Source organism: Nilaparvata lugens, chromosome 6, assembly GCF_014356525.2.
Source record: "Nilaparvata lugens isolate BPH chromosome 6, ASM1435652v1, whole genome shotgun sequence".
Taxonomy (NCBI): Eukaryota; Metazoa; Arthropoda; class Insecta; order Hemiptera; family Delphacidae; genus Nilaparvata; species Nilaparvata lugens.
The window spans coordinates 12,080,349-12,103,129 of NC_052509.1; the positions used below are offsets into that span (position 1 = coordinate 12,080,349).

The 22,781-nt window shown below is 33.5% G+C and overlaps 1 protein-coding gene across 1 annotated transcript in view; it reads right to left on the bottom strand.

Moving 5' to 3' along the window:
• LOC111049611 (angiopoietin-2) overlaps positions 1-13,786 on the bottom strand; it is a 35,349-nt gene extending 21,563 nt beyond the window's left edge. The window contains exons 1-5 of the mRNA XM_039430119.1: positions 13,529-13,786; positions 11,670-11,986; positions 7,678-7,783; positions 5,831-6,111; positions 4,034-4,298 (exon numbers count right to left, since the gene is read on the bottom strand). Of these exons, the coding sequence (XP_039286053.1) occupies positions 4,034-4,298; positions 5,831-6,111; positions 7,678-7,783; positions 11,670-11,986; positions 13,529-13,684 (1,125 nt within the window). The 5' untranslated portion in view covers positions 13,685-13,786. The remainder of the gene's footprint in view (positions 1-4,033; positions 4,299-5,830; positions 6,112-7,677; positions 7,784-11,669; positions 11,987-13,528) is intronic.
• Between the last annotated feature and the right edge of the window lie 8,995 nt (positions 13,787-22,781).

Sequence of the window (22,781 nt, forward strand, 5' to 3'; positions counted from 1 at the left end):
AGGCTGTGTACCTACTAATTTAACTAGAGTTATTAATTTGATCAACGGTTAATTTTTGAACGCTGTGTAGCCTACTGAACAAATTACTTTCAACTAGAGTTTATGAATTTAATCAGATATTTATTTTTATCGGTGTGTAGGTACTGCACTGAACAAAATTACTTTCAACTAGAGAGTTCATGAATTGATTCATAAATTTATTCTTGATCGTTGTGTACTGGACAAATTACGTTCAAACTAGAGTAGATAAATTTTATCCACTACAATCTATTTCTAGTGGGCTACACATAATTTATTACTCTCAAATTTGTTTGATTACATCGACCAACAATCTATTTTTAATCGCGGTTAACTACAGTCTCAAATTGTGTTTGATTGATTTGATCAATGATCTTTTTTTAATCGCAGTTACCAATCAAGTAACGTTTAGCTTCGATCAATAATTAATCTGATCAGTGTTTGATATTTATCTGGGTAACTCGTGCTGTAACCATTTGATGATGAATGATCGTTTTTTATTGTAACATTTCTACTTTCAAGGATAGCTTGATTTATAGCTGGGTAGCTCCTATGTTTCGTTCACTTTCTTATTTTTCTACTAACTGTTTGAATTTGGAAGGTTTGGTCTAGTTTTGTGAGATTTATCCTCGGTTTTACTTGTACTTTCTTGTAATTCTACTATTGTACACATTTAATTTTCAATGCAGCTTTCATTAATACCGTTCATTCTAAAGCCACGTTTACACAACAAAATTGTCAACAAAATATTGTTCACAAATAGGTAGTTTATTTCTTCAAAAAAGTTCTCAATTTTCTTTGTAGAAAACAAGTTTAATTTTGTTGTTTTTTGAAATAATGGCATGATATTGCTGAAGTTTATTGAAATCTCAGTTGACAACTTTAATTTGGTGTGGATTTGGCTTCAGTTATTTAACAACTGTAATTTGAAAACTTGAGCTAAATGATGGAATAGTTGTTGATAAAAAATTGAATTGTTCAGTTTATCGACACCACTGTATTTAATATTAATTCGTTCAGTGAATAAGTTATTGATAATTTCATATAAAATTGATTTTCAGATAAATCTCCAGTAACTTATCATATCAATTAAAATTTTTTATTACTTTACTATGAAAGCTGGGTTCACACCAAAGTTATTAACAATAACATGTCAATAACTTAATCCTCAAGGATTCTATTAGATTGAATGGAACTTGACAAACACATATGTTTATCATGTGTATGTTAAGTTATGTTCAATCTAATAGAATCTATAAGGACTAAGTTATTAAAATTTTGTTAATAACTTTGGTGTAAACGTAGCTTAAGTTTAGTATTTCATACCACTTTGGAATTGAATAAATATTCAAGAAAAAATTGGAAAAGCTTTTGAGTTAATACTGTGGTGTTCTATATTTGAAGTAATACCTTTACTGCGAAATTGAGTCAACATAATGAGTCAATTTGTAACCTAGTGTTGATATGCCAATATTGCTTCTAGTTATCTGATGTTGTTACATGTTATCTGCGATATTGTAATTTCCAGTGATAATTTTGTTTCCGTTCACCCTCCTTTTCATAAGGAAATATGAGGTTTGAGTAGCAGATATCCTTCCCTATACTCTTCATCATATCCATTGTAATTTTATTTTCTATGCTTTGTTATTATCCATCTTTTACATTTTTCTCTGAATGTTTACTTTACTGTTCTCCAAAGATTTACTTCATATTGTATGACATTGTTCTATGTTTGTCTCTACGTTATTTTATCTTTGTGAATGTCTAAGTTATCACTTTTCTTTGCAGTAGTTCCTTTATATCCATGCATTTGCTTATCAATTCAATATTTATTCCGTTTTTGAACTATTTTCAACAACACTACATTCTAATTAGATTATTACTTGCAGGTCGTCATGGATAGTAAAATAGATAAATATTTATTCATTTGTTGATCAATAAAACTAGGCTATTCTATTCTAGAAAAAGTTACTTACTGTTGATTTATTCGTAAACCAATCCCTAACTATCTTAGTACTATTCTTAACTAGCAGTTTCCTTTTGCCCTAAAAATAACTGAGACAAAAGACGCGAATATAGTATGAAAACTGAGCAGATAATGATCGACTATGACTTGAAAACTAAACCAATGGTTGCCTTCTAGCACAAAGCAGAGAACATAGTTTTCCTTCTTTCTTCTGTGCTTCTATAGCACAGACAACCATGCACAGGTTTAAATCTGTGGTTCTAGGTTCTAGGAGATAGAACACTGATCCACGAAATGATCAACAGTCATTTTAAAAAATGACTGTCATTTACTCACAACTTTCCCTGCAGTCTCTATACAATAAAACCCAGCAGTTCAAGGCTGAATACTAGAGTATAACTCTCCTTCATACTATTTTATAGTACCGTATATACTTTAATACTATAGTGATACTACACTGGTCTATGGTGAGTAGGAAACGCACCATTTTATGATTGTACTTTACTTGATTACAGAAATCTAGTTCGATTTCGTAACAAGAAACGACCGGTGTTACATATTATTATTCTTCTGGAATATTCTGAAAGGATTATAAAGTGTTTTACTGCCATCCGAGACGGGAGAAAAGGATTGTATGTAATGGGACCTTCACTGTTTCCACTGTGGAGGGAGACAGAATACTGTAACCATAAAGTAAAGAAATTAATTATATTATTGAACGAAAATCCAAATTAAATGCTGTTATTCACCCCGAAGACTTCTGCTACTGCAAATATTGACAACAGGGGCCTGTTTCATAAAAGTTACAAGTCCTGTAGGCCTAATACAGGAGAATCACCATTCCAATTACATGCTCAATATAGTCGATAAAATCAGCTGTTCCTGTATTACAGGACTTCTATATTTTTATGAAACAGGCCCCAGGGAAAAAAGCTACTATTAAAAAATTATTTGTCAGCCCGGGAAAGAAATTAATATTTATTTAATCATTTAATTGATTACTTAATCATTTATTAATTTATTAAAATTAAGATTATTTTTTTAATCTATGCTGTATCTCACCTGTACATGTATTTCAACTTTTTGTTGTTGTAGTTTAGTGAGTGAATATTATGGAATTAATTTGTGATAGATTTGTTGACTGAATTGAGTAATCTATGAGTAAGTGAATCAGCTTAATAGAAAGGATACAATCTATAGTGAGGTTCACGTTATAATGGCAGTGTTCGATTAGCAATGGTATTGCTATCCTTGCCTATCATTCAATAAAGTGGATAGCGCTATCTCTTTCTCGCTTTGTCTGTTGCCAGTTCGTCTTTTAACAATGTAGAATTAATCATTAACTAACAAAATATTCCATCTTAATTATGAAAATTCATTATTAAATTATTGAAAAATATAATTTCTTGCTTAATGAAATATAATTGATTATTTAAAACGAGAATGAACAGTTAATATTCCACCAATAAACCTGCAGGCTATCAGCTACCGTCTATAGAAGGCATCGACAAGACTGAGGATCTGCAACATTGTTCTCCTATCTTTCTCCACTGCCATTATAACGTGGACCTTACTTTATAATAATCACACAATAATTGTGTGTTTTGGATAGTCTATTGTAGGATATATCATTTTTTTATTAATTATCAATAATTATTATTGAATACAAATCAAAATTAAATTCTGTAGGCCTAATGTTTTTTTACAATTTTGTTTTATTGTTTCTTGTGCTATGTGAATCTATTAACAGCCGTTGGGGTAGAGAGTCGGGAGATTCTCTTCAACATAAATTATGCTATTTAGGATGTAGAATTATAATAGTCTATAGTGAGGTCCACGTTATAATGGCAGTGATGAAAGATAGCAGAACAACGTTGCCGATCCTCTGTCTTGTCAATACCTTCTATAAAAGGTAGCTGATGCAGGCTTACTGATTTAATATTAACTGTTTATTCTCGTTTAAAATAATCAATTTTATTTCATTAAGCAAGAAATTATATTTTTCAATAATTTAATTATTAATATTTTAAAATAGTTTGTAAAACTCACCTTAACATCCTTGATACTTGGGATAATATCAGTGGTGAATGTAGTGTTGGCGGGCGAAGGCTTATTCTTGACACTGGGAAAGATGACGTTGCGGTTGCGAATCTGCTTGGCGGCACTGCCCCCGGGGGCGGGAGGTGGTGGCGAAGGGGTGGCAGTGGACCCGCCCACCCCTCCGGGGGTGGTGATTGTGATCGGGGGTGGCACATCGGTTATCGGGCTCTGGTTGTTCGAACTGAGGCTGTCCTCTTGTTGGGCCACTAGGTATCTACGACAAAAAAATAAAGTAATTGATAAAGACTCACTTGAAAATAAGTAGGGTTTACATTAGTCAAGTTAACTTGGATTCAAGTATTATTTAACGTTTGGATTATAGTGTAATTAAAACTACTTCTGACTTTGAGGATTAAACCTGGTTTTCATTAGTATTTATTTATTTATCACATTGTGTACAAATACCTAACATGAGGAAAGGCACAACAGGCTCATGCCCAAAACTGTCCGATTTCCAATTTATACTATACTGTCCAAATCAAAATGTTGGTTATGTCACTTTCACTTTTCAAAATACAATTTACGCTCTTCAATACACAGATAAACGAGCAAATTTTGAATCAAATAGATACTATTAGAGTTTAAAATCAAAAAATCTAGAACAGTAACTTGATAATTATTCAAAAAGTCTAAATTTTGAATGAAACTAGAAATTTTTGAGCTAAAAACTTCACACTTTACAGAAAACTAGTAGTTAGTGGTAGAGTTCCCTGGGCAAGTACTAACTATCTTGTGAACTCTCCCAATGAAAACGTTCATGGTAGAGTAGAGTCATGGCAGAGACTAGTTTTTAGTAGAGCAGAATGGGATAGTACTCTACTACTTGCCTTCCCCCACCACAGCTTCTCACTCTACTCTACCACTACTATGCTAATGAAAACAGTCTCGAGCTAGTAGAGTAGAGTCGTGCCGTAGGCTATCAAGTTTAAGAAGTGTTGTTACTTATTAAAAAGTATTAATTTATTTAAATTTATTGAAGTGTTAATTTCCTGAAAAAGGATTGACATTTTAAGGTTATTTCTGTTCACTAGATAACACACTTTACCTACTATTCTCAATTGTAGTGAAAACAGTTACTTGACCAAGGAAGTAGAGTAGAGATAGTATGCCAGTTACTCGATCAAGTAAGTAAAGTAGAGTTAGTATCCAGTTACTCGACCACTAACTCTAATAGTGAAAACCAGGCTTATCTTTCTTCTTCTTTTTGAGCCTCTTTATTGATTGATTGATTGATTTATTTAATTTATTTATTCATTTTATTCATTTATTCAATCATCCAGAGTTATACAACTTACAGAAAAGTACCACAGGCTAACTTACGCCCAAAACGGTTCCAATTATAATTTTTACAACAGTCCAAATGTAGCTTGATTGATTGATTCTTTATTACAAAATAATGGCAAAATATTGCCAGATCTAAATCTTTTTATCACCTCAAACTACTAGAATATTTCAAGAATCAATCAATCTTCATTCATTTATTTATAATAAGCTTCTACTCACTCAATTATTATAATATTATTATTAAACAAAAATCCTAACTATTTATTTTCATATACAGTACTAGGTCTACACACAGGTTTTAACTTGTAGGCTTTACTCCTTAAACATAGATGGACATAAAAATATACTGCAGTTTTAGGAGTATTTGTATATAGTATTTTTCTTGTATTATTTTTAGATGTTTAATATTATATTATTATAATTGTGTATGTTTTTGTATGTTATGCCTAGCTTCCTACTCACTTATTCTGACTGCCAAACTCCACCAGCCTATCAATGGTGGGATCGAGCAGCAACTCAGCAGGCACCGGCCTTTGGCTGAGGGTGACTACATCATCCTCCTGCTTCTTGAGTCGCTTCTCGACGACATCCAGGTTGGTGATGATCTTGTTGGTGGTGAGGCGGAGGTCGGCGTGGATGTCGCTGATGGCTCTCTCCTGTCGCTGTGTCTGAGTCAGTAATTCGTCCGACTTCGGAACTAGGTCATCTACCGAGCTTTTTGTACCTACTACTACGTCCCATACCTGAAAAATAGATAATATTTATCACTGTTGATGATATAAATTTATGTATATTTATCATGAAAATTGTAGGCTATACAGAATAGTCTAAGCATAGAGAAACAATAGCGTAAGTCCCATGGTAGCGTATCCCATGGTATAGGGCGTTTATGTTGCAACTTTTACTGTTATCTCAAGCCGATTACTGTCGATTATTGTCGATTTTTACTGTTTTGTTGGGGTGAGAGTGTATGAACGACACAGTATGAGAGACTACGAGCGTCACACAGCTTCACGGGAAAGAACTACTTGGACTATCGGCTTGAGATAACAGTAAAAGTTGCGACATAAACGTCCTATACCATGGGATATCTACTTATACTATTGTGCCTCTATGTTCTAAGTAAGTACCTTTTGAACTTAACGCCCAGTTGCACAAAAGCCTGTTAAATTTTATTCGTAATTAAATTTCACGATTACTAGTCAGAGAGGGTTTTCTCTGAGAAGAAGGCTTCTCTGATTGATGACATTTAATATGGTTTTAAAAGTTAACAGACTTTTGTACAAACTGGTGTGAAATTTTCGAAAAATAGACTACCAGTCTTCAATTATTTAAAAAAAATTCAAGTTAAAAATTGTAGTTCGTGATGAAATTCTAATATTGATTAGTCCAGTCAACGAAAGATTATAGAGGGAAAAGTTTGGAACACAATTTTCAACTCCACAGCTCTTTTAAGGATAGTAAGAGGATTAACATATCAAAAGTCCTCACCCCTACCCCCTGTGCTAAATGGGTGGGGGTGGTTTGAAAGTACTATTTTTTCATTTTTCGCATATATGCATCTTATGAACCATAAGATTATATATTCCATGCAAAATTTAAGCTTACAAAATCACCAACAGGTTTTGTCCTTTACATTTTTTCCATATCTCTCATAGTTTCTGTCTGAGATATCCGCTCTTGAAGGTGAGAAATTTTTTGAAAAAACACTTTTACCTGAAAAATATTCAGTTCAATTTTTACAAAGTAGCACTGATTGGAAGAGAAAAACTAAGGATACTCTTTGTACTATTTCTCTCCCAAGTTTAGATAACATTTTAAATGCCCGAAATAGGGTTATGGTTTCACTTTCCTAAAATTTAGTCTATTTTCACTAAAAAGCAACGAAAACTAAGAATTTTAAATTTTGACGGTTAAAAACAGAATAAAAACCAAAAATATCACACTCAAATCACCATTAATTGGAACATTTTTGCGTAATTTGACAAAATTAGGCTATTTAGAGCCAGAAAAAACACAACTCACTATTCAGAACAGCTGAGATAAGATGAATATAATAATAATAATAATAATAATAATAATAATAATAATAATATTCTAATTGAGTGTTGTTCATGACTTGGCTTCTAGAACATTTATTGTACTGTATAATCGGCTAAAATAGAATATAATTGAATTACTCATAAAATATTACAATCAAGATTATTTATGGATAATGAATCATTGAAATTATTGTAGGGGAGCAATTTTTGGGATGAATTCTGTCTGCTTCTTTGTTTTCATAAATAAATAGAAATATTATTAGTTACCTCGTCCATTTTGTTTGAAACGCTCAGTATCGGGTGCATCTGGCGGACTAGCTTGTCTAGTTTGCTGTTCTTGATTACCGTTGTGGCTGGGGTAGTTGGGGTAGTCCTGGAAAACGAAAATAGAAGATACAGGGTCAACTTACAGGGGATACTTTGGAACAGGGTCAAAGAGATAATACAAAAATGAACTATTAAAATATTATTGAAGAAAGCCCAAATGCCGTTTTTAAGACAATAATGTTGTCAAATAGATGTTGAATATGAAGATGGAAATGTTTTATTTTTCGTATTTTTGTATTCAATGAATGGTCTTCAAAAGAGGAAGAAGTATCGAGAAAAAGAAGAATAAGACAAGGGAGAAGGAGAAGAAGAAGAAGAAGAAGAAGAAGAAGAAGAAGAAGAAGAGTAAGAAGGAGGAGGAGGAGAAGAAGAAGAAGTCGACGATGATATGAAAAAACAATAAAAGGATAAGAAAAAATTATAAATTCAACTCTAAAATTCGGAAGAAAAAACTGTTTTGGATTGAAAAATTCTATTATCTAATAATTATTCTACTATTTAATTCTATTTATTTTGATGTGTGTGAATGATCTCAACAGATTCATCCATTCAATAAGAGCATATTTTTTAGCAACATTCTGACTGTATTTTGCTAATCAGTTACCGCAAATACTGTAAGTGGTCGAATATTCATTATTTATTCTCTCAAGCTCTCAATATATTTTCCAAAAAGGTCTCATTAATCGAATAAATTATTAGACAGGCAAAATTGTGATTGAGCAGTTTCAAGTGATCCATCGACTCCAAAACTTGTAATTTCAACTTGTAAAGTTCTCACTTGTTAGTGAATTGAAACTTGTAAGTCCTCAATAATTATTAAAAATTGCCATTTTTCCTCTCACGACTACTCCAAGTGGCTTCAATAAATCATCTCAACTAATAAGTATTCATTAATTCTGAGCCTCTTTCTTCCTTGCAGACTTTTCAACACTTTTGCAAACTTACTTCAAGTTTTCGTGCAATATTTCAAGTTACATTCACTGGCAGAATTTCTTATTAACAACTCTATATACTCCCCATCTAACCAATGATGCCAGTTCAAAGTGAATTTCACTGTAGAATTACACGTTTGTTTTATAATTATTGTTTATTTAATGATAGAGTAAACATGTTGGATGAGATTTACTGCTTTCCTATATTTAATATGTTATAACATATCATGCACGATGCATGTATTCATATTCATATGTGTGAGATTTGCATACGTGTTTCATATTTTCCCCAGTTTTGTGGGTCGATTACATCAATAGAGAGAATCATGTAATTGATTTTCTCTGCTCAAAGCAATATGATGTTCATTTTGAGGCAATATGAACATTTAAGGAATCTTAAGCTGGGTTTACACCAAAGTTATTAACAAAATGTTATTAACTTGATCCTTATAGATTCTATTAGATTGAACGGAACTTGACAAACACATATGTTCATCATGTGTATGATAAGTTGTGTTCAATCTAATAGAATCTATAAGGATGGAGCTATTAACATTTTGCTGATAACTTTGGTGTAAACGCGGCTTTATCATACATTAAACATCTTAGGGCCGGTTTCCGAGCTCGGGATTTAGCTAAGTTCTAGACTTTAAACAGCTGAAGTCAGAAAATTGGCTTTCCGGAACGGGGCGTAGTCATAGTTGCAGCAAAATAATACTTATCTCATTTATATAATTGGAAAACGTTTTTCCTTGACGAAATGAAACATTCCTAAATGATACAAAATAGCTGAAACTTTACACTATTTTCTCTTTATTTTATTCTGTGTTCAATTTTCTAGTTTCTCGAAATTTAATTTAAACGTTGACTGCGACTACGCCCCGTTTCGTTCGGAAAGTCAATTTTCTGACTCCAGCTGTTTAAAGTCTAGAACTTAGCTACATCCCGAACTCGGAAATCGGCACTTAGGAATCTTATTATACATTGAAAACCTTATCATTAAGGTTTATCAGAGATTGACAATGGTCTTTCCGAACCGAAACCGGTCTTTCTAAGTATCAATAAATCTGTGGTTTTTGACAATTTCTTAGTCTTTCTCATTCAATATGAATAACTACCACAATATCAACTTCTCAACTACACAAAAAGCTTATCATTAAACATATTACTATACATTTGAAAATATTATTATTTTAATTATACAAAATTAAGTTAGTAGGATGTTAATCTTCAGTTATTGCTTTCAAATACTCAGAGGTTTTAGGAAATACCTCAAGGAATTTTTAAAATCACAACAAACATTCAATTCATCACAACAATCATATCAACTTATCCAAAATATGCTAATTTTTCAGATTATAAGATTAGTCTTATCACTTTGTCTAGGTAATTGTCACTAGAGCTAAACCTTTTCCTTTTTCTTTCCCTTTATCTCCTCCTCCTTCTTCTTTTTCTTTTCTTTCTAGCAAGAGTTCTTCTGCTTTTACCTCTCCATTAACTTACTCCTCTCATACTTATCTTCCATCTTCTTTTTAACGCGTTTTCTCATTTTTAATCCTCTTCTCCTCCTCCTTCTCTCCTTCTCCTACCAGCTCCTTATTTTTCTTGCTTCTTATTCTCCTCCTACTTCTTCACTTTGCACCTTCTTCTTGTCATCTTCGTTTTGTCATCTTGTTCTTGATCCATTTCTTCATCTCTTTATCCTAATATTGAAAGCTTATCTTCTTCTCCGTCTTCTACTTTACCCACTCCACCTTCTTCCTTTTTGTGTTCTTCTTCTCCTTAAATAATCAACAGAAAATAACATCTCTTGAATTATTTTCACTGAAAGCCTGAGAGATAAGCCAATTTCCAACAATTTCAAGTTTTAATACAGTAAAAAGTCACGCTAAGCTTGGAGACTTTACCAAAAAGCACAGAATTCAAGCAATAAGAATATCACACTTTTTCCATGTTTAGAAAAGAACAAGTAGTCCAGTCAAATTTTCGTTCAAATTTGGTCGTTTTTCAGGAAACAACCCCAAAATAATGTTTTGCCACACTGCACAGAAAGCAGCTGTTTTCCAGTCCCTACGTAGATCTGAAAGACCTTGTTTGCAGACGACGTCAGAAAAGGGTTTCTTTTCCGGTCTAGGCCAGAAAGTTGTCTCTCTTCCAGCCGCTCATGGAAGTAGTTAATAAGTCATCCGCTAGATCGGGCGAGTGTCCACTTTCATCATCAGCTGAAGTCGCCATGATTTCAGCTCCAGTTTCGAATCAAACTAATTCGCTTCGCAACCAGTTTTATTCAATTATTTATTGTTGACTAGTGCATTCCGAATTTTCAAAAATGCTTGAAGATGACTGTGGTACTCCAAGTGAAATTTTAAAAGAATCTGCAATCCTGACTGCAAATATTCTACCACTAAAATCAAGAGATAGGTACGATAGCTTAACGAGTATTCTTTATTTTGTATTCTTTATTTATTTTGTCAGCAATACCTGTAGTGTGGCGAAAAATATCGTTCGCAGCACGGGCAAAAATGTTTTTCCAGCTCTCAATCTTTTCAAAACCGATCTCGAGCTGGAAAAATCTCATTTTCTGCTCTAGGTGCGAAATATACTATTTCTCGACTGTTCTTATGTATTTTGGGGCGATGAATTCGAATCCGAAATCTGCTGACACGCCAGAGGATGGCTTCACCCTCAAAACCCCCAAAATATCAGACATTTTTTAAAGCTTTAGAATGCTGGAGCTACTACCTTATTTTCCCACCAGAGTAACGTTGAAACAATTTTTTAATTTCTTCACCAAAAATCAAACGATTTCATAATTTTTTCACCAAGAATAAAACAATTACTTAATTCCTTTACCAAAAATAATACAATTCCTTGATTCATTGTAAAAATCATACAATTTCCTAATTCCTTCAGAAGAAATCAAACAATTTATTTATACCTTCACCAAGAATCAAACAATTCCTTCACCAATATCAAACAATTTTCCGACTTTTCTCCTACCTGTTCCTAAAAGCCTGCGGTTGTCCAGTGTGTATGATAACCGGTTCCACTACGGCCTCATGCACATCCGTCATCATGCCGAGGATTTTGCCCAGGTTCTCCGACACCAGGTTGATGTGGAACTGCAGCTTGCGGTCCACGTTGGCCGTCGACGTGCGAAGCGAGTCTAACTCACTGCCTATCAGCTTGGACACATCCACTACGTTCATGCTGATTGGCTTCTTTTCCGAAGCCTCTGCATTGAAGTCATCAGCTGGCAGGAAGTTAGAATCCAGCTGATTCTTCAAGGTCACCAGTTTTGAGTCGATGTCGTTTACCTGGGGAAGATGAACAGAAAAAGCTGGTAAATGGAAATGGGAATGGTAATTTGAATGAAGATGTTAACGAGAATGTAAAGGAAACGGCAATGAAAATGAGAATTTGAATGGAAATGTGAATGGTAATAGGAATGGAAATTAGAATGACAATTGAGGAATAGAAGTTTAAATGAAAATGTGAATGAAAATTGAAATGAAAATAGAAATGAAAATGAAAATGTAAATGGTAATAGGAATGGAAATGAGAATGACAATTGCTTTTAGAATATTAAGTTTGTTTTTTGATCCTACAAGATTATTTCTTTAATATGTGAATATTTACAGATGGAAATAACTGAGATATTGCAATTATTCAAATGCTAATGAATTAGTTATTATCAAACAAAAAAATCCAAATTAAATGCAGTGATTCACCCCGAAGACTTCTGCTACTGCAAATATTGACAACAGGGTAAACAGGTAGATGGAAATTCGATGAGCGCTACTATTAAAACATTATTTGTCAGCCCGGAATAGTAATTTCCATCTGTAGACTGGCTGGCCGCTATGGCTTAGTATAAAATGAGCGCTGCTATCCAGAGATTGTCAGTTTGGTTTAAGGGTAAGCATTCCTGACCGGCAATTAGGAGGTACTGGGTTGGATTCCCGGGCTGACAAATAATTGTTTAATAGTAGCGCTCATCGAATTTCCATCCAGATGTTTACCCTGTTGTCAATATTTGCAGTAGCAGAAGTCTTCGGGGTGAATCACTGCATTTAATTTGGATTTTCGTTTAATATTAATAATGTGAATATTTCCTATTTTAGTGATGATAATGTGAAATATTTTTTCTATGTTTGGTTTTGAAGCATCTGAATTTAAAAATCTAGTTCGTGAAAATGATATAGGATTGAACATTTTGTGAAGTGAACAACTACAAGACTTGACCTATTTCAGACTATGTGTAATCTTATCTGAATTTGGGAGAGGAATAGCACAAGGTTACATTATTTTTTCTCTCCCTATCATTTTGATGATGTATTTATTGTATGAATCAATATAAAATAAAGGTGAACTCTTCGAGCCTACTATAGTGGAGTCCACGCTATAATGACAGTGAAGAAAGTTAGAAGAAAAGCAATGCACGATTATCTGCCTTGCCACTGCCACTGATGTGATATAATCTGTTCATTCTTGTTTCAAATAATCAATTATATTTTATTAGTCAAGAAAATATATCTTCCAATGAATTAATAAGAAATTCTCATAATTGAGATTATACATTTTGTTGGTTGATCATATTTCTGCATTGTTAAAAACCTATCTGGTAACTTCACGGAGCTAGAAGAAGATAGTGCTATCTGCTTTGTCGAATAATAGACAAGGATAGCAACACCAATGTTGATGAAATACTGCCATTATAACTTGGACTTCACTATACATATAATATTACTATAATGTGTATGAAATTAGTCTTCACTTGGAGACCCATCTTCAACTCTTTCCAGTTTTCTGAGACTGGAAATACATCTACTTCAACAAGTACATCTTAATTCTCTCACCTTCTGATCCAGTGACAACAGCCTGATATCAATGTTCGTTGGATCCCCGGAAGGCTGGAACAGCTTCAAATCGAGAGTCCTCAGTTTCGATATTATCGAATCGGTTTTATCGATGTTGTCTGTGACTCGAGAGTCGAGCGCCTCGACTCTGCGCATCAGATGCTCCACAGCTTTATCGAGATTCTCGATTCGCTGCAGTTTCGATTCGAGAGTCGATACTATCACCTCGAACACGTTGAACAGGTACTGCTCTCTGCAACACAAAAATCGAAATAATTCATTAATTGATGGTTTGATGAATTGTGTAATAAGTATACCAACAATTAACATTGGAATTGAGATCAATTTGCAAAGAGTTATATACTTACAAAAAGTATGAACAATTTGGTCTAATTTATCAATTTTTGCATTAGCGATAGAAGAAATCTATAGTGAGGTCCACGTTATAATGGCAGTGGAGAAAGATAGGAGAACAACGTTGACGATCCAAAATGACGGTCTTGTCAATGTCTCCTATAGACGGTAGCTGATACATGTTCATTGATGTAATATTAACTGTTCATTCTCGTTTAAAATAATCAATTATATTTTTATTAAGCAAGAAATTCTATTTTTCAATTATTTCATAATGCATTTTCATAATAAAAAAGACTTTTTTTGTTAATTATTAAAAGACGATCTGACAACAGAGCTAAGCAAGTAAGAGAATGATAGACAAGGATAGCAATACCATTGCTAAACAAACTCTGCCACTATAGTAATTTTAATTTGTGTTTTTAATCTATTATTTAATATTAATTTCGAAAAAAGGTATCTACTATAATGCTATTTTATAAATACTAAAACAAATTCTTATAAAAATGTATCAATTTCATCAGTAGGGATCCCAGTAATCCAGTTACTTCGCTCGTGTGTTGATGGGAAGGATATTGTTTTATATACTTTTCAGAGAGTCGACAATTATTTGTTGAAGCACTGCCGATTTATGTAGTTACATTACAATATTATACTATCGTTATTCAAATTGTATTTAATCTTCATTGTGATAATTTTTCATACGTTGTTAAATTCGTTGAATAAATATTATCTATACGATCATTCAATGCAAATTAGTGTATATGCCAGAATATATTGTAACATACATGAATAAAGAACTCCAACTCTAATCCTCACCCTATCTGAACGCTTCAAATCTTGTTGAAAACGTTATTCCTTGAAGCTCCACCTCCATTGATTGACAGTTTCGTAGACTTATTCGAGAGTTTCAATGGAGCTTCAACCAGGGAGAATCATGCCTTCAATTCCGTGTGCTCAATTACATCATGACAATCATCAACTCTTCAAAATGGTGACAGATTTGAATACCTAGGGAAGAGCAAAGTCCAGGAAAACACAATCACATCCAAGAATATACTGAGCAGGTACTTAGCATGACCGATACCAATTTTCTGTGACATTTTTCAGCATCCAATCAATCACCCACTTTTGAAAATTGTGACGTTCTCAAGCCTCCTAAACGGAAGAGAATCGTTCACTTGTCTACTATATAGACCGTTCATGATAGTAACGGTTTTATAGTTCTTAGTTACAGTATAGAAAGGCTACAGGTACTTAGTCATAGTTATAGTTATAGTTATAGTTTTAGTTATAGTTAGTTGTTAGTTTGATTCAGGAAGAAAGTGAACGATGCTTATCATATTAGCTATGATAGGTCACGTCCCGTGAATGTAATGGTACGCTAAACAGGCAAGCGTGACTTGCGTGGCCAGAATGTCTTATCTGTGACGTCACAGATATGTAAGTATTACATACTTGTACATAATACATAGAGTACGTAGAAGATAGTATATAGAAGTTTGTCACCAGAGCGTCACTTTCAAACTAAACAATGAGCGCGTGAATCTAATTCAAATTAGATATTAGATTAGAATGTGATCAGCATCTGTGGTATTCTACCATAGTCTACTTCCAATTGATTCCAAATTTATTCAATGAGAAATTTAAACAAATAATGAGGAAATAAAGATTTTTAGATACTGTATAACTTACATAAAAATTCTTGAGAAGACTAATCTCACGATTTGAAAATATCTGTATTGTCTAGAATTTGAATTCTTACTAAGTTTTCAATTCAAAAAAGAAGAAGAAGAAGAAGATGAAGAAGAAGAAGACGGAAGAAGAAGAAGAAGGAGGAGAGAAATAAGATTGATTAATTGATTGAATTAAAGATAAAGAAGAAGGAGAAGAAGAAGATGAGAAAGAAGATTGATTAATATTGATTGAATTGAAGAGAAAGAAGAAGAAGAGAACGAAGAAGAAGAAAAAGAGAAAAAAGTGTAGAGAGAGACTTATATTATATTATTATCACAAATGGTGGAGAGACACCATTATTGAGAAGTAACATTGTTCGTCTTCGTCGTATAATAAATAATATACAGTGTCAAAATACTACACCAATATCGTCCAACATACACAGCCGACCATCAACAACTTTTAAAAAGCACACAATCTAGCACACTCATTCACACACAACGTTTAAAGTCCCTCCTAGTACACTCAAAAACTGACATCTACTGTGACATTATCATTAATAATAACTGCTATTTGGAGAGAACTGGTACCCGACTTGCAATAACTGCTACTTCCTACTGTTCCGGGTCCAGCTGCTATCAATCAAACGCCTTTGACAAGAGTTGTTTGATGAATTCCGTGTGTAAAAATGTGCATAAGACGAAGAAGGAAATACGAAAAATGTGCACAAAACAAGGATGGAAATACTAAAAATGTGCACAAGACAAAAATAGAAATAGGAGGAGAACATGAGAGAAACAAGGAAAGGAATAACTTTCTCCGCACCACTCCCTGGTCCTTATAGTAATAGTTTCGGGAGATCAAAGTTATGATGTTTGAGTATTTTTAGTTGAGAGAGTATTTATGTGACAAGAGATGTGGTTCTATTCATTCATATGTGAGTAATGGCTTTTGAGTAGTATTGTTTAGCGGAGTATCGTTTAGCCCAACAAGGAAAGTTTTGTTTATCTGATCGCAGAACATGTTACGATGAAAGCTTGAAGAAATTTGATAGCGAGATGATTTGAGCTTACCTTATGCTCCTGAACTCTGGAGCAAATGCTCACGTATTTTAAAGATTTTTCATCAGCTGATTCGCTTTTGTAGCCTTACTTTGTTTTAATAGCTCACGGAAGCGCTAAATATGCAAGTAAGGGGCACCGTTTGTGTTTGCGTCGTCTGCTCTGTTTTCTATTTATGAATAGAGTTTTGGGTTAGTTGAATTTAGACTTTATTCATTATGTAAGCAGAGCTGGTTTCAATTACTTAAGCCACGTTTACACCAAAGTTATTAACAAAATGTTGATAACTTAATCCTTATAGATTCTATTGGATTGAACGGAGGTGGACAAACACATATGATCATCATGTGAATGATAAGTTATATTCAATCTAATAGAATCTGTAAGGATTGAGTTATTAACATTTTGTTAATAACTTTGGTGTAAACACAGCTTTAGAATAATCCTGGCTTAGCTAGAAGAATCAGCTCCTGAGAGCTTGGAACTAAGAGATATCTGCATATAAAAATATATCTTAAGAAGATATCCCATGGTATAGTGCATTTATGTTCCAAATTTCATTGTCAAACTCAAGCCGATAGTCCTGGTAGTTGATAGAGGAGTTGCACGTACGAGGCAAGTTGAAAGGTAGCTGCACACATTATAAGGAGAAATAAGGAAATAAGTTGCAAGGTGAAAGAAAGTTGAAGGAAAGCCAATCTCTCCACCAAATCAATGCTTTTAAAAGTTGATAGAAAAATTGCACGAAGAAGGCAAGTTGATGAGGAGAAATTAATAAGAAAAGTAGTTGCAAGCTGGAAGAATGTTGAAGGAAAGTTGAAGGGAACCAAATCTCTCCACCAAAACAATGGTTCAAGAAGTTGCACGAATAAGGCAAGTTGAAAGGAAATTGCACACAGTCATGATGAGAAGAAATGCGAAAAGAAGTTGCAATGATGGGGAAAGTTGCACCTAAATAATGACCCAACTATTAAACAGCTATGAGAATCTAGGCTAGATTGGTCACACCCATTAGATATTATGAATTAATATCTTGTAGACACTTCCTAGGAAGTGAACTATTAGAGAAAACTACGCAGCTTTTAAAGTCATCTTCCGTTGGTTAGTCCAGACAATATGGGCAAATTAATATCTGATGACAGATTACCACGTGATAAGCTTTTAAACTAATGGTTTGTGACTAGATATGAGTTTGTTTACGTTGTAAATGTGGCGGTGAAACTTCTGATAGCTTCTTAAAAACTGTTAATATCACAGGCTTGTCTAGGCGTATCGAATAGCACTTTCATATTTTGATAGTTGTTATAATATTCGCAGGAGATGATAGAGAGAGCTGAGGAATACTTATCTAATCTTATAATACTTGTTTGAATTATAAAATTATATAAGTTTATAATTCTCTTGCGAAAAATATTCATAGACTGGAGGAATGAAAAAATCCTTGATTTATCTATACATAGCTTGAGAAACCGATCAACCACTTTTTCATAGTTCAAAACGATTTTGATGAATGAATGGGTTATGATGATGAATAAATAGATAGGTTCTAACCACTAATATTGTTCTCAATTATTTCCATACAGTTCTAGGTGGGTTCCGAACCAATCGAAAGTGTTTTGAGGCTCATAACTATCAGCTCATTAGTTAAGACTGGTTCAACTCAACTTAACTCGCATTTAACCGTCTCCTTTCCAACTAGAGTACTGAGAGTGTGTTACTTGATCATTCATCAACTTTTCAATCATCTTCAGGTTCAACTCAATTTAGGGGAATTAAACAGTCTCCTTTCCAACTAGAGTACTGGGAGTACGTTACTTGATCATTCATCAACGTCTCCATTAATTTTACAAACTCTACAACTTTTACAAACTCTAAAAACTTGTTTCACATACTCAACAACTTTTTTACAGACTTTACATTTGTCTACAAACATCTCTACCCCCTCACAACAATATATTTCCTACAGTTACAATCACTTTTCACGTGGTCGTTAGAACAGTTCAACCTTACCTCCACAATATTTTCAAAAACAATTTAAAAACATTACTAATTTTAAAAACTCTCTTACAAACTCTACAAAAGCTTCACATACTTTACACTATCCTACAAACATTTTTCCCCTGATAACAATCCATTTCCTACAGTTTCAATCACATTTTACGTGGTCATTAGAATAGTTCAGGCTGATCTCTACAATTTTCTTCAAAAACTATTTGAAAACTTGACAAATTTATAAAACTTCTTCATGAACTCTACAAAATTTTTACAGACTTTACAATTTTTAGGAAACCTTTTCTACAACATTTTACATTATTTTAACAAACATTTTTCCCCTGATAACAATCCATTTCCTACAATTTCAATCACATTTCACGTGGTCGTTAGAACAGTTCAATCTTTGCTCCACAATACCTCCAAAGACAATAGCTATTTGATACATAAGTATTGTGATTATTATAGGCATGAGAGGCAATGCATGCATTATAGGTTAGGTGTGCAAGGTCATATTCGAGTATGGACTAACAGGTACAATTAGTAGGCATATATGTACAAGTGCGTGTGTGTATGTGATCTATATTCACATGTGTGTGTTTGTGTGAGGTAAATAGTGTGGGATAGTTTGGGTCAAGACCACATTAGCCATAGTTTTAGTGATACCATACTCTAGTCTATAGCAGCAGGTAACCCGTGCTCCGCAAGGATCCTTTTTTGAAATTTTTGTCATGGTCATTCAATTTCAGTTTTCCATGCATGAAATCAATCCGGTAAACAGCTGTTTGCAGAACAAATGAACTCATGATTCTCATTACAGCATACTCTACTGTAATAAAATCATATGTTTTCTTTACAGTCAGGTATGTTTCCGAGTTCCGAAATGGGAATAGTAAAACTGCTACAAAAAAACCACCTTCAGCGCTCCACGTGGTGGTTTTATCAAGTTCCACAAAATTCCTGATTTGGAATTTGTAAACTGGTTACGCTTATAGAATGCATGTAGTAACGTCAGCATAAGCAGGTTATGTTTTCTATTTCTCAATTATTCTTCTTTGGATTATGACAAAAAAATAGTGTACGTTACTTGGACGTGAGACGTGAATGTCTTTTGCAGTGCTCGAATGAAATTCTAGTCTCGGCTAACACCTCGACTAGAAACATCATTCTCGCCTGCAAAAGGCCCCTTCCCGGCCTTATGAATTAAGATACCATTACAAACTGAAAACTTGACGTAATAAAATCTTGAAGAATTGAAAATAGGCCTATAACCATCCTCGGTAAATTGAGAATCTCTATATGAACTGAAAACTTGACGTAATAAAATAACCAACCTCGATAAATTGAGAATCTATATCAACTGAAAACTTGACGTAATAAAATAAACAACCTCGATAAATTGAGAATCTATATCAACTGAAAACTTCACGTAATAAAATAACCATCCTCGGTAAATTGAGAATCTATATCAACTGAAAACTTGACGTAATAAAATAACCATCTTCGGTAAATTGAGAATCTAAATCAACTGAAAAATTGGCGTAATAAAATCTTGAGCTAGAGAAGGACAGCGCTATCTGTTTTGAATGAGACTGTTTTTAATCTGTCGAATGATAGACAAGGATAGCAACATCAATGTTAATCAAATACTGCCATTATAATGTGGACCTCACTATAGATGGTAAGCAAAGTCGAGGAAAACACAAAAACATTTCCATAATTGAGATTGAATATTTTGTTCGATTTTATCTCTATATTGTTGAAAAACGATCTGGCATCGTTGTGGAGCCGGAAAAGAATATCGCTATCTGCTTTGTCGAATGATAGACAAGGATAGCAACATCAATGTTAATAAAATACTGCCATTATAACGTGGACCTCACTATAGGAAGATGATACAAAGATGATACGAAGATGATACAAAGATGATACAGAGATGATACAAGGATGATGGACAAGGATAGCAACACTAATATTAATCAAATACTGCTATTATAACGTGGACCTCAATATAGGAAGATGATACGAATATCAAACAAAGATAATACAAAGATGATACAAAGATGATACAAATATGATAAAAAGATGATACAAGGATTATAGACAAGGATAGCAACACACATATCAAATACTGCCATTATAACGTGGACCTCACTATAATAATTGCAACATTGATAACAAGAAAAAATCAATCCAATAAGAAAAACAGTTCTAGGGACCCGAAATAGTAGAAATACAACTCAGAAATACCTAGAACTCAATCTAGGTTATTAGTGCGTTTATTGAGACGCTTGTTTTCGTCGCCAGTTACAATTGGACGGTAATTGCGGGTTAGCATTGTAACGAGCGTTTTCATTGGCCCATCATTAACCAATTAGCAGGCGTAACTGATTCAAGGCTTTTCAACACACTCACACACACACACATGCATTGAAATTAGCATAAAAGTCAATAATTAGGTGTTGAAACACTGCGAATAATCTACAAACAAAACATCTATGTTGTACTGTTTTGTAGTATATCTATATTGTCTTTGGGTTATCTATAATTTGTATTAAATCTATATCTATATTGTTCCACGTTATATATGTATGATAGACAAAATTTCATTAGACTTGTCTAAATCTGGAGCAAGGGGTTACATTGGGCTATTATTTTTTCTCTAAAAAACAATGTGTGTAGTGTTTAGTGAATACTTAGAAATTAAGTTGAATTCTAAATGGGGATTCTATGAAGAATGTCCTCTTGCGCTCTCTGATGATATTTCCGAGTATTTTTCTTTTCTACTGTATGAATTTGTCTAAATCTGGAGCAAGGAGGTACATTGGGCTATTATTTTTTTCTGATAAACATCGATATAATTCAGTGAATCCTTGAAAATGAAATTTAATTTCGAATGTAAAATGTAAATTCTATGAAGAGCGTCCGCTAATTTTATCTGATAATATTTCTGGGTATTTCTCTGCTCTATAAAAGGAAAAGACCCAGTGATACGTGTGATATCAAATCGATATTTCTTAGGTTATCGTAATTCTGTTATAAAGTAAATTCGTGTGGCTTTTGTTGGTGGGGAGTCCCTTGCGGGAAGGTCCCACCGCCTGAATATATAATTTAAGCCGTCAATGGGCCTTACGACTGTCATACTTCAGCCGGGACCGACAGTTTAACGTGCCCATCCGATAACACGGGAATTCTGTTATAAAGGTTATTAATTGGGACAAGCTCCACTGAGCTATTAACTTCAAAAACAATCTAAGCTCCAAAATCACTCTCCTATGTTCCGAAAAATTCATCAATCTCAATTATAAAAATTATTATTAATCATAGAAAAATATATTCTCTTGTCAAATGAAATATAATATTGATTATTTTAAACAATAATAATGAGTTGATTTTACATCAGATATACCGGTATCAGTCATCCTCTATAGATGGCAATGGCAAGGCAGAGAATCGACAATGCTGTTCTCCTATCTTTCTCCACTGTCATTATAACGTGGACCTCACCATAGACGTTAAACTTCAGACTAGGATCTGATCTTCAACATGAGTTCAGTTTACTTTGTCTGCAGTACAAGAGTTCAAATCTATATACAACTTAGGGTCAGACCATATGAAGCGTTTTTTTCAGGCATTTCTATAGGCGACATTCAATCGAAGAGTTTCTTGCCCTGCCGACTCTATTCTTCATCCATTTTTACAATAAGTACATTATTAAAATGATAATGAAACTGGATAGAGAGAAATTGAAACGAAGGAGAAGAAGAAGAAGAAGAAGAAGAAGAAAATGATAATGACTTAGAAACCCGATTCAAGTTTAAACTTTCAGATAAACTCAAATTTGATTAACTTAATCTAGTTTAGCAATCTATACTGTGCAAACAACCTAAGACATCGTCTGAAAACGCCAGGAAAAACGCTCAATATGGTCTGGCCCTTATCCAATGTGTTCGTTTCAGATTGAACGTCGATACTACATAATATGAGTAGACATACATATAACTACTTCAACATATATTATAAAAATTCGTCTATGATGATGATGATGATATTATGGGTATATGGTATGTAACTGAGATATGTTATGTGGGGAAGGCAAGCCTAATATCGTCTTCACGAAGATATTAGTAATATTAAACGTGCAACTGTCATATCATTGAAGATATCTC